Raw genomic sequence first — 13,577 nt, forward strand, 5'->3', positions numbered from 1 at the left:
ATAAATAGCACGTTCTAGTCTGCTCTACCTGCATGTATGGTTCATCCCATTGAATTTTTCATTAATATGTTTTATTTATTTTTTAAAACGATTAAACCAAGACCAGGGTGCAATGTGTTAAATGTGCATAACGGCACAATCACATTACAGAGGCCATGTGACTTTTAGAGACACTTTCCCTGTGTAACAGTCCTTGCAATGTGCAATCTGAGACAGAAAACTATTTTTCCCATGTCAATTCTGCTGTACCGTTGTAAAAAATGGACTTTGACACTGTAGTCATAAATGTGTGAAGGTAGTGCGTTTTAAGTTCCGCTGTTTCAAAAAATGTGTATTATGGAACCAAATTTATTTCACTGCAACGACAGACAACGGGTCGATCTATCGACCGACAATAGTATGTAATTGACGTGGGTAAACGTGGCTGGTCGTCACCTTTTTTACATGCATCTCCATGTAGAATTAAGAAAATGATATCACCTGGGAGGTACACCACTCTCCAACCGAGGATTACATACGTTCAGACCATCTGGTAGAAGGCGCTATATAAATGCAGCAAATCACCAAACCTTCCTCAAAGCACACGGGAAGCATTTCAGGCTCTTGCTGGGCAACATAAAGAGCACGAGCTGTTCGCCCATCCCCCTTCAAGCAGGACTAGCGACCAGAGCCTCCCTCGAGGCGCTTTACTTTACACTCACAGCTCAAGAACACGATTGAATGTATTTAGATAAGATGCTCGGGTGGTGATAGGCAGATGCATCACACCTCGCACCGCCGGGCAGGGCGCCTGTCATCGTGACTCATCACAAAATAAAACCAGACGGAGGGCATTGCTGTGGGGAGGGGGGAGGAGAATTGCGACATGGCGGGCAGGGGAGGGGGCGGAGAGGGGAGAGGGTGTTAAGCAGCAGGGGCCTTTGAAGTGAAGCTAAGCTTCACTTCAAAAGTGTGGGAGGAGTGCGGCTGAGGGAACAGACGGCGATTTGGTGATGTGCACGCGCATTTTAGGTCAATGCGCAAGCGCATTGACCTAAAAGCCACGGGCACAGCACCAAATCGCCAAGTTGGGTAAAGTCTGTTTAAGCCCCTATAGAGCTTTGCCAGCTATGCGCATGCGCACAGCAGGCGAGCCCTAAAAACATTGTCATTTACAATGCCAAGAGCTCTAACTTTCACATATGCATTGCATGATTGCATTGCAAAGGCTTGTTTTTACTGGCCCATACACTAAGCTTAGTGACCTCTAGGCACTTGCATTTTTGAGAGGCATGGTAAATGACAAAATAAGGAGAAACAACTATTTGCTTCTGACCTGAAAGTTTACTCAAGGGTCGAGCCTTTCTTTTTAAGGTTTAGTCTTCAATTATTTGCTAGTCCTAGACAGCTTAGAATTGCCAAGGATGGTGTAGGCAGACCAAGTTTACCAATGGTGCAGAAAGAACCAAATACAATATAAGTCTACGTAACAGGGGCATAGGAAACAAACAAAGAATATGGGGCATTTCCGGAAAGGAGAATCACACCTATAAATCAGGATTAGATTGAAGTACCTTTAATCTACCTTTGCGCAAATTACCTCTGTTTGTGCATTTACTTTGGCCCCAGCCTCCAACAACAGTTTCACACAGTCATGGTGCCCACCATCAGCAGCCAAATGCAGAGCGGTCAGGCCTTCCTAGAAATGAGAGAAACCACGATGCTCATATTGCCTTCTGATGTTTTGGAGTCAGATGGGATTTAATCTCAGCAATCAGCATTCAAAGAACTGGTGGAATAATAGTTTACCAAGTAAAACTGATTCTGCCAGGTTTTATCAGTTACATATCACAACATCCAAAGACTTGCAATTTTGGGGTACTTCTAAAACAGGGCAGCAAGAAATCTCTGTATAAAAAACATGAACCTAATTTCCTTCTTACACTCTAATTATGACATGAATTGCTACTTGTAATAAGGAAATGATACAGCTACTGTATTGTAATAACGTATTACAGTTGAGTGGACAGATCATAATGCCTTATGCCAGAGCCACCAGACTATCTGAAAGGCAGGCCAAAGAGCAGAACTGCAGCTGCTGCTTAATCAACTTAAAGGAGCAACAGCTTGACAGCTCTTTTCGGAGTATTTTGTCCCAGTAAAATAATGTATGCAGTTCGTAATTGGGATGCAGGAGTTTTATCAGCAGGTTACCACAGATTTTGAAAAGGAATTAAACTGCTTTACCTTTCGTGTTTGTGTCAAATTACCATCTATAAATTGGTGTGTTGATTCTACATACCTGCAGTCAGAGCATGTCTTTCATTAGAAGGAACACAAATCAAGAATTTAAAAGTGGATTTTAAGTATGGGGATGGTGTAATATGTGTGGTCATATATTATATGGAATAAAATACTTCCAACTATATGTAAAATGATATTGCAAGTTACCTCAGAATTCCCTCTTACTGTAACGGAACTCCGGCTTTGTCCCATTCCACTACATGGCCACGACACCCCGTGTGACTTACAATATCCTTACAACGTAACATAGGATATACTTTATCCAGTATATAGTAGTTATTATAGGGATTTAAAAAAAGATCAGTTTTGCCAGTTCATTTTTATTCTGGCTGATGTTTGAACAATGAAACCTCTTAGCAAGCAAAACAACAATGAATCTCCCTGTTTTTCAAATATTCGCTTTTATTTTAGCTCAAGAATAAGAAATTGCACACGCATCAGTATTGTAGTGGATGGTCCTACAAAGTTTTAGGTGTTGCCTCCCTTTGAGTATGTAATTGAAAATTTTGAACAACACCGACTTTTCTGAGCTGGAGGAAATCACTAAAAGTAATACAATGACAATAGAACACCTTGAAAAAAATAACACTCTCATGATTCAACAGAAATAGGGGAACAGAAAGGGATAACAAGAGATGGAAATATTACACTAGAGATAATGTTAAAATAGAAAATACATTCTGGTTGGAACAATATATCAAACAACTAAAAATCGTTCTTTAGTATAAACTAACTACAATATATATATTTTTTTACCTTGGGCAATATGAAAGAGTAAATTAATAATAGCTTCTCAGTGCTCATACACATTCTTGAAATAATATTCACTTTTTAATTACAATTTAACCAAGCCGTGTGGACCCATCAAACGGCCTAAGTAATACTTGGTGGACACCTTCTGGTGTTAAGTCTTCTGGAAAGCTCACACCTGCCTGCCAGTTGTACAAAATAGTAATTTATCATCTTATTTCATTCAAGTTTGCAGGGTACGTGGGACTTGTTACAGCAACGGCCTCCCTATTCTTGGCTCCAGCTTTTTGCTCCTCCCCAAAATCATCACTGGAAGAGTTCAATACTATTCATAAATACCTTTTTTTAACCTATACCCTACGTAATATTTTGGTGGCTTTCTACCATTCTGTTTGCCCAGAGGAAGAATCTTCCAATATTGCGTTGGGGTCGAAATATCAACAAACTGAACACAGATTGTGCATAAAGTAGTGTCTAGATACAATTACATCTACATATTTTTGTGACCCTCTGCGTTTATTGTACATATAAGTTTACACTCTTATATTTTTTACTTCTTGCGCTAGTTCACTGCAACAATGTGCACCCTTTTGTATTTTGCCACCACTCCAATATGGACCCATAAATAAAGAAATAACTGCATGAATATTTACTTTCCTTGGGCCTTGCTTTTGTAAAATTTTATATGAATTGTTTATGAATAAATATTTGTGACAGAACATTGATTTGTTACCCTATAGCATAAGCAGAATCATATGGGAGGGCTTAATCATTTCCCTCAAAGCTCTATCCTTAGTGCAGCTCTAGAGTGGTGTCTAAAAACAGGGCTGATAATAGGGCAGACTACTACCACTTCATCACAGCTGGTAATATGATGAATTTGATATATAGAAACAAACCCATCTTTTGTGATGCAATCACCATGAGAGTAAACAGGACAAGGAAGTAGCAGTAGGTGAGGTGAACATGGTGGGAGAGGATGCAAATGGTTATATAAGAGAGAGACATAACCTTTAATGAGGGAACACAGGTAGGTGGAATAACATGGAACATAGGAAAGTACAGTTTTTTTCTGTACAGCTTACTGTGTTTTTAACATCAAGGTCCACACCAACTTCCACAATCTTCTGTAAGACTTGAATATGTCCATTCTTGGCAGCTAGGTGAAGCGCTGTGTTGTCCTCCTTTATATAAAAGACATTGTGAAACCTTGACATGAATGAGAATCAGCACAATCGCCTAACACCAACAAGTTACTTAACAATTAAATTGTAAAACACGGCACTTGGTTAAACAGATATCTGACTTTCCTTTCAGGAAGTTAAAATGATAATCAGAAAAGGTTAAGATGATACAGTATCTGCAGAGATACCTCCATATTTACTAATGTAATGTTGTTCCAGATATGTGTTACAATTCTAAAGTGTGCACACGTTATTCCACATATCAAGAAAAACTGATTTGTCTATTTATATTTTCAGTAATAGAATTTGGCCCATCTTCAACACTATCCCAGAAAGAGGTGAACCTCTGAAGATACCAGAAACATTCCGATGTATAAAGCAACCTGCTTTTAATATTTCATAACATTTAGGGGTAATTGTGGAATGTACCAGCAATATGCCACAACCTAAGTTGTACAACCTGAAAACCCTTGTGTTGTACTTAATCACATACACACACACACAGTGTCATTGGGAGGCATTACATAAGTACTCAAAACTCCAATATATGTTTTCAACTTTTCACTGGTTCATCCTCGAAAGAAATCTGCAACAATATTGAATCACCTTAAAAACATTAAACTGCCAACATGTTTTTTTGAGTGTGGTCTCTTGTTGCTTCTTCAAGGCAAAGGGAAATGTAAATTGAAAGACCTTCAAACAATTTATATTCAGGCTTTCTCTAAAAGTATGAAAGTAAATGATTAGTTTGTATTTAAAGATAATTTACCACACCATAATTTGCTTGAAATTGTTAAATTAAGACGGATAAAGCAGGAAAAACCTACATTGGTGTATTAAATACTAATGCAACACCTGTATCAAATAGATAGGTTTCCTATAAATTGTTTCTTTTTTTCCTGCCAAAGAAAGAACTCAGATGTTTGAGTACTAAAAATACGTATGCAATATTACAAAACTGGACTTTCAGTTAGGGATAGTGGGAAATAAAATGCCTCTTTACACGCAGACTTGAGTTCAAGTTTGCTGTGGTTTGACTAATTCCTTAGTACTCAATAGGACCAAAGAGGAATGTCTGGTATGGGAGAGTGGCAGATGGGTTGCTTTATATTTTACTTGGTATAGAATGAACATTGTCTGGCCATGCACTTATGTAACAATTAGCAGGCTATGTGATCCCTGCTCGCCATAGTTTTGGAAAGACTGTCATTAATGACATGTGATCATACGGCCCTCTTTAGGAAGTCACATATCTATTAACACTGGCTAGTGCCTTAAATGACTTGAAAGGACATACACATGGTGTGCCTCTTTCCTATATGTCCCTGCCTCAAAGTCACTGGCCAAGGATGTGCTAGGTTTCTGGGAATCACATGCCTTAAACATCACTTTTAAAGAAGCAAGGATGCCGTCTGGAAGGGTTTTGAGGGAAGGCATCATATACATGTAGGTGTACTCTATACTAGTCCACAGAGCCAGTCAGTTGGTCTAGCGTTATGCCCTGGTTCCTGTGAATTGCTTCCTCGAGATCTTTAAAGAGCGTGAGTCAGAACGTGGAATAACCAACAATGTGAGTCAGAACCAGGAATGACCAACGAAGCATGAAAAACCTTCACAAAAGAACTGCATTCAGTACAGATTGAAACAGGCTAAATGTGGTGGAAAGGTGGCCTCTGGTGGCATCTCATCTGCTGAATCCAGACTGGAACCTGCTATGGCTCTGGTTTAGCACACATGCCTGACATCCTTAAAATTATACATCTTGCTGAACTCCAAGGCAAGGTAAATGAAGCATCTGGAACTTCCTCCGGAAAACCACATCATTGATAAGAGTACATAGAAAAAAACTCAAACAAGAATAACAAGATCCAAAAGCCCTAGGCAGAGCTCAAAGAACTGATTGAGCTTGATGATGAGGAGGTACAGCATCCCATACTGCTGCTTCTTCACTTTAGAATGACTGACGTAAGGCTTGGCAGGTTTGGAATACAAGTGTTTCCAGTCTTAGAGGACAGTGACTTCTTAGTCTTCTGGAGCCACCCTAAATGGAATCCTATTGGTTAGGCATATTGGGTGTGAGTATGCAAAGACTAAAAGTTTGAAGTTATCTTAGCTTGTAAGGAAAGCCTATATGCTGCCAGACCTTTGTGGTGGTAACCTTTATGTATGCTAAAAAGACGGAGGCAGTACAATGTACTGCTACTGACAACATTATCCTGAAGAACAGAATTACCTTGAAGTACAAAGTGCAATCCTGGCTAATAACAGTTTCTATTTGCTGAAATCCATTGCTTAAAGGTGGGCTTCTCCAATTGGCCCATCAGGCTACACTTCTGTGACACTATCACCATAGACCCATCCCAACTACCGTTTGAGATCACCAGAACTCTAATCTGGAATTGTTCCTAGAATTATTGTACAGAACGTGTATTAGGAGAGTACAATATTTTCAAGTTTCTTAAACAGTAAATACATTTTTGTTACTTTTTTATCTGTGGTTGGATCAAAAGGTTAGGATCCAAGATCACACTAAGATTCCTTACTTTTGTAGGAGTGTTACAGAACACTCCAATTTCTTCAGGCCAGACTGTGGTGGTGTCATAATTTTGCCATGTGTCGAGGTGAGGATTTCTGTTTTTGTAGTTTGCTGGGTCAGCCTCATCAACTTTTGTTTTCCGAGTACTGGCTCAATGTTGGAAGCCTTTAGTTCATTGGGAAATTGTGCAGATGAGAGGGATGAATTAATGATCACCCCTGTACGAGTGATGTCAGGCGAGGCAAAGAGTATGTTTTGAATAGGGAGATGGAGATGTATTTGTGGAGTTCTGTAGTTTCTGTTTGGGTATGTACAAAGAACATACAGAGTCTCGATTGAGCAGTTTTGGAACTAGACGTATAGATAAAGGAGGTCTCACTGATCTCGAATGAAAAGGAGACATCACGTTATTATCTTTTTCAATTAAATAACCGACTAAGAACGTGTAGGGCTCTTGAAATACTTCTTGTGGTTTAATAGTTTTAGAAAATAGGAGATCATTTTGGAGTAATACTTGGTTTGATATGAAGCACTCAGTTATTTATCTTCATGTTTAAAACACCATATCCTCAGTTCTTCAATAACAGTAGACAAATACCAATTTTTCGAGGTTCCTTTCGGACCATTCACGGTACCACTAAGTCAGACTAAGTTTCTATGACTTTCTGCACATCTTGTGTTAAATAGTGGAAGGGATCTGTACCTGGATGTCTGAGGGATTCATACATCCAACGTTCAATCACACTGACTCAGTGGTTTCCCAGTGTGAAGAGCACAGATTCCTGAAAGACCTGGAGAATATAGCACTCCCTTGAGCTCTTCGATGTGAAGATTACACATCTGTGAAATAGCATATCAAGCAGGTTCAAGTATCAATACCATATCTACGCAAAATGAATACAACATACCTCACATGATAACGCAACACCGAAGGATCAGATTTACAATCCTTCCAATCAATGTCCTCATCACTAATGGAATCCTATCTTAAGGACCCTCAGTCAGTAGTTTCTGCCTTTGGACTGTATGTGTAGAGCTTTATCTGCAACATATTTACTAATTTCAAGGCAACACCACCAGGATCTTGACTTCTGGAGGAGTACAGCTCAGACTGTGGTGCCATGGTTATATGGACTTGTGGTGACCTGACTATGAGAAACTTTTTAACTACAGACATTAAGTTCATCTGATCATAAAGCTTTTGGTTTCACTGTAGCAGTATCCACATCATGCAAATCCATGCGAAACACTTCGCTGCTGCTAACAAAACAATTAGGACCAGTTAGAGATCTGTGAGAGGTCTAGGGAACTTAATCAAACAATTTCACATGCGGTTGGCATGACTGCCGCCACTCCAAATTGCCATGGATGTAAGTGTGCCGGAATCCTGCAGTGAAGCGAGGTCAGAATGAGGGGGATGGTATATGGATGGCAGATATTCAAGACTGACTTGTCACAAGATAGTAAGGGACTACAACATATGAGATGGGATGATTAAACCTTTTCATTTGGGGTCTCATTTTGGGTGCAGTGATGACAATATCACAGGGAGGCTGCCTCTCTTTTTTATTTCCTTCTCTTTTAATCGTTTTTATTGGTATTTTGTATAACCAGTGGGCAATAAAACATAAAACAGCAGTCATTTATGGCGGATTCAAGGATATAGTTAACAGCTGTTAGGTGGACAGTATGAGTCTTCGGAGTATAATGGCTCGGTGCGTCAAACTTTGAAAACAATAAGAGTGAACGATGGCTAAACCAAGGGGGAAGGAGCCGGAGGGTAATGCTGATGCTATTATACGGGAGATTTAACGAACAGTGGGATACATGATAGGCTGACCATCGAGGGGCAAGGTGGTGTGCTGAATGGGAGATGGGTAGCTGTTCTTATAAGAGAGAGGTGATGCAGTCTCAGAGAAGGAGGAATGGTGTTCAGGATGAGAAACTGCCATTATAAGGTACATCAGTCAGCATGGACACCAGCATATCCCTATCAACGGTTAACGGGAGTAAGCATTGGCCTCTAGGCTCTTCTTTGAAGAGCCACACTCTTAGCCGCCACCCACAGTGTGTGCAATCTGCATAATGATGTACTAAGAAGAGGGGGGTGCGGGTGCTCTTCGTATGGAGGATGATAATATTTTTTGCAAGCACTAGTGCCAAATTAAGCAAATGGGAAGCTAGCCAGTGTTTCTTTGGTCACTTATAAATGCCTAGCGCAACCATCTCCAAGGTGTCTATCCGACGAAGCTTGGTAATTGTCTTGATGCGACTTGTCACCTCAGCCCAATATGTGCGTACGGAGGGGGCAATCTCAAAGCATGTGTTTAATGTCAGCTGCTGTAGTTGTGCATCAAGCGCAGGAGTGTGAGGCCCCAAGGAATATTCTGCTTATGTGTTCGGGCAAGGAGTAAGCCCTATGTAGTAAGTACAATTGTATGAGCTCCAGTCTAGCATTATGAGAAACTTTTTCGGGTATTCTAAAGCCCTAACCCATTCCCTATTATGGCGGGCCCTAATAAATTAGTTCTATCAGGCATCTAGCTGGTTCGTAATGAGATCTGTGTGTGGTGGGTAAGCAGGGCTTTATTGAGCCAAGTGGTGCGTTTTCCACCAGGGCCCAAAGTATGCAGAGACCTCATCAGCTTGAGTATTTGTGCTTTCCCATCTTCTATGGGCCAGGCCCATCAGACGATGCTTTGCATCAGGCAGTTGGTAAGAAATTGACCCTTGTGAAGGCAGAATTCTGGGAACTGTAGGAGACGGTTATCTTGGAAAAGATCGCCCAGAGCCGTTAAGCTGGCCCAAGCTCATGGTTCTGAGTGTGCCACAGATTTGGGTAAGCCCACTTGGTATGGCAAGGGCATAGAGGATAATAGATATGGTAATCAATAGGCCTCCAGCCAGGCAACTTAACACCACCAAGAGAAGGCTGAGTTGGTTTGTGGGAAGGATCACTCTTCTTGAGGTTGAGAGCCACAGAACATCAGCAAGGGTGCGGGGTGGTCCAACGGTACACGTCTTGTGAAGGTATCGCCCGGTCAACCAAAGTGCCAGCCAGTGGAACTGAGCCGCCAAGTAATAATATTGAAAGTTCGGGGTGCCAAGCTCACACTGCTTGACCAGGAGGCGCAAATTCTACAGAGCCACACATGGGCGAGACCTTCAAGATAAACTCCCTTAGGAGCCCTTCCAGATCTTGGAAAAATTTCCGTGGAAGGAACACCAGAAGATTAGGAAAGTGATATAAGAGGCGAGGCAGCATTCCCATTTTGGCCACTGTTATGCACATCATTAAAGACAATGGGAGTGTCTGCCCAAATCCTATCTGTGTGTCGAGGGAGTTAACAACCAAGGTTAGGTTTCCATCCAGATCAGAACAGAAAATATGGATGCCTATGTATCAGATAGACTTGCTCACAGCAAACTAGTTCTTCTCCCAGATTGAACTGCCAGGAGGGGTCCACGAGGTTGAATTGGAAAAGGCAAGACTTATTCTAGCTAACCTGAAGATCTGATACCTTCCCAAACTCTGAAAGGAGGGCAATACCAGGATGGTCACGCGCAAGATCTTTGAGGTAAAATAGAACATTGTCTGCATAGAGGGAGATTGCGTGGCTTCTATCTGGAAGGGGGTTCCCGATTGTACCCCTCTCTGGTGTACCTGGATTACTAGTGGCTCCATAGTGAGAGTAAAAAGAAGGAGGGAGAGAGGGAAGCCCTGCCTAGTGCCCCTGTGCACTAAAATGAGTGCAAATATTTGCCCCTGGAAATGGATCCGGATCATTGGGTCTGTGTACAGAAGCCAGATCAGCTGAATCGTACGGGCTCCAAACGCAATCGGTCCACGACCAGAAAAATGTAGTCCCGGTGCAGCGTGTCGAATGCTTTTCCAAGTCAATTACAAGGGCAGCAGCCCTAGGCCAATAGGGATATACTGCCTCAATGATCCTATACAGCAGACGGATAATTCGGGAAGTGTTCCTACTGTGGACTAAGTAATTTTGAGCATGGACAATTGTGAGAGCACTTGTTGGAATTAGGTAGCCAGGATTTTACTGAGGATCTCATAATATATGTTCATGATAGCTAGGGGACGAAAAGGATGGAATCTAGTTTATTGGGCTCTGACGTGAAAGTGCCAAGCAAGGCCACACCTCTGGCAGCCGCGGAGATAAAGGGCTAGTCCTGGCCAATTTCATGTAGCCCATCACAGGGATGACTGTGGACCGAAGGGCAGCTCCCAGTCAGATCCCAACAGCGGCCCCCAACTCAGGGGAGGGAATTGCGCAAAAGGTGAAGTCCAGATCAGTGTAGGACGCTCCAACGGGATGGTAACAGCCCGTCTCAAGGTTCAGTCAGAGAAGGCGCATCATGTCAGGAGCAAGGATATGCCGAAAGTATTTAGTCTGGCAGAAGTGAGCTTCAGGTTCCACAAGATGGGGAGGTCTGCAGCGTCCCTAGCAGGGAGATTTGTAAACTCCATAGAGGTGAATGAACCCGTAAGGGGAGGCTCTAGTGCAGGGTCGGGCAACCACAACACCAGGCTCAGGCCTGCTTGCTACAACATTGCCTGCCAATAGGCCAACAAGCGGCACCCACAAGCAGCTCAGCCCCTCGTGATCGCAGATCCTCCACCGTTAGGCAATGCAAGGCTTTAGTAGGCCTGTGCTGGGTGAGGGCCCAGGCACTGGGACATATGGTCTGGAGAAGAGAAGAGGTCAGAAGGGGTGGCCGAGCCCGTCAAATATCCTCAGCGTCAGGAATGTCCAAGAAGCGATTGTGCGCCCCTTCCTCTGAAGTCAAGTTCGACCATAGTAGGGTCTCAGTGGTTCGCTCTCAGCATGTAAATCCCCAATCAGGTGGCATAAGGCCATCCCCTCAGCAGGTCATGCACCTGGTAGTAAAGGGCAGGCCGGGAGAGGTCAGCTGCTCGTCCACGTGTCAGCCTTCATACACAGCCCAGCACCTGAGGCAGAGTTCCCAGGTGATTGGCACCAGCAAGGCAGCAGTCAGGCTGAGTGGCTACCTTCAGGCGGGAGGCAGGCCTTGCCTCTTAGCCGTAAGGATTCAACAATTTCAGTGGAAGCAGCCTCGTCAAGTGACCTCAGAGACTGCGGCCTCCATGCATATGAAGCCCAGGCGCCCCCCCCCCCCCCTCAAAGTCGCAGGAAGCAGGCAGCATGCTGCCAAGTTTTAATTTTGCTCATGTGTGACATTTTCGTTTTTCAATAAGCTGATGCTTTATCACGAATGGAAGAAATTGTAATCATGTAATAAGGCAGATCTTAGAATGAGCCCCTTTTGTGTGTACTTCAGAACAGCAGGAAGGCACATGTTTGAGGAGAGCATGCAGGGCACTAAGTGATTTACATTATGTAACAGGGTTGCCCTGGGTATATTTCTAGCACTTTAATAATCTTTCCCCATTTTTGTTTCTCGAAAAGCAGTATTACCGTAAGCAAGGAACGCTTGGTTTCGTGCACAGCTGACAAGCGGCCTCATTAGAAATTAACTACAACTACAGGCCTCGTAATTAACCAACCAAAGCATTCGCTGACAACTTTACAGCCAGGCTATACATTGTAAATGAGGAAACAGTATTTTTTTTAATTTAATGTAAACACATGCATTTATTGTAGGTTTTTGTGTTCAACTTCAGTCGTCATTTTTGTACATGAAATAGTCGATCGGAGGAGCCTGGCGAGCAGGAAGTACTTTGAGCTTAGTGCTGCCGACGAGTTACTATTAGAACCCCAGTGCTGCCTACGAGTAACTATGAGCCCCCCCACCGAATTTATAAAAAACAGTGGGGAGCCGTGGCTGCCATTCCAGATTTGGACTCAATCAACAAAGCTTCTGCGCGTGTGCCACATAGCTGCCAAGAATTGCGAAACGGCAAATACAATAAATCCAGTTGTGTCTGACTTTAACACTATGAGCGCTTGCATACAGTGCCGAAAACTCACATTTTTGCACAGAGGTACGAGCCAATACCTCCTCGGTTTGACGTAAGCCGGACAAATGAAGAAGATATGGAGCTCAGTTTCATTATCACATTTACATGCCGGGCAGTTCATCTGAGCAAGAGATGACCACTTGCTGGTAAAGGCTCGTAAGGGTAGAACTCCATGCCTCAGTTGAGCATACAATTTCTTTGCAAAAATTGGGTATATGTCATCTAAGAATCGCTCAAACAAATAAAAGTCTTTCACATGCAAAAAAGAAGCAGTAGCAGAACCAATTTGGGGATTACTTAGTGCTGCGTTAAGTTTGTCACAACAATAGATTTTCGCAAGCGTGATACGTGAGATGGTTTTGCATTCCCTCTCAGGGTCAGCCCATAGAGCGGGAACTCCAAACCTTGCAAACTCATTCTTAATAAAAGTGAGCCAAAGAATTTTCAGAGCGCTCGGATAAGTCAGTATTTCTTTGAGTTCCTGTCTATACTTTATCAGCTCTGGTGTCACCGATAGCCTGCGCCAAAACCTGAGAGGTTTTAATGCTAACTCTTCATCAATAGATCTAATCCCCAGGTCAAGCCTTAGAGGAAGGAGCGGGGTACTGGTTGGAAGTACTAGCAGCTGTCTTAAAAATGTATTCTTAACCCTGGTGATTTCAGTCCTGTTACAGTGTCCCCAGAGTTCGCCCCCGTACATAATAGCACCCTTTGCTTGAGATTTATAAACTTCCAACGGAGGGCCAACAGATTTATTGGTGGACTTGTTGGATAGTTTAAGGATTCCTCCAGAAAGTTGAGCCAGTTTTAGTTGCAATTTGGGTTGCTGGGGACCCCACGTCCGGTTCTCATTGATGGTAACCCC

At 42.6% G+C, this 13,577-nt stretch overlaps 1 protein-coding gene across 3 annotated transcripts in view; it reads right to left on the reverse strand.

Moving 5' to 3' along the window:
- ANKDD1A (ankyrin repeat and death domain containing 1A) overlaps positions 1 to 13,577 on the reverse strand; it is a 335,216-nt gene that overhangs the window by 122,577 nt on the left and 199,062 nt on the right. For all 3 annotated transcript variants that reach the window (XM_078683094.1, XM_078683093.1, XM_078683095.1), the window contains exons 7-8: positions 4,119 to 4,217; positions 1,580 to 1,678 (exon numbers count right to left, since the gene is read on the reverse strand). In XM_078683094.1, the coding sequence (XP_078539220.1) occupies positions 1,580 to 1,678; positions 4,119 to 4,217 (198 nt within the window). The remainder of the gene's footprint in view (positions 1 to 1,579; positions 1,679 to 4,118; positions 4,218 to 13,577) is intronic.

The sequence above is a fragment of the Lissotriton helveticus genome, chromosome 3_1 (assembly GCF_964261635.1).
Source record: "Lissotriton helveticus chromosome 3_1, aLisHel1.1, whole genome shotgun sequence".
NCBI lineage: Eukaryota > Metazoa > Chordata > Amphibia > Caudata > Salamandridae > Lissotriton > Lissotriton helveticus.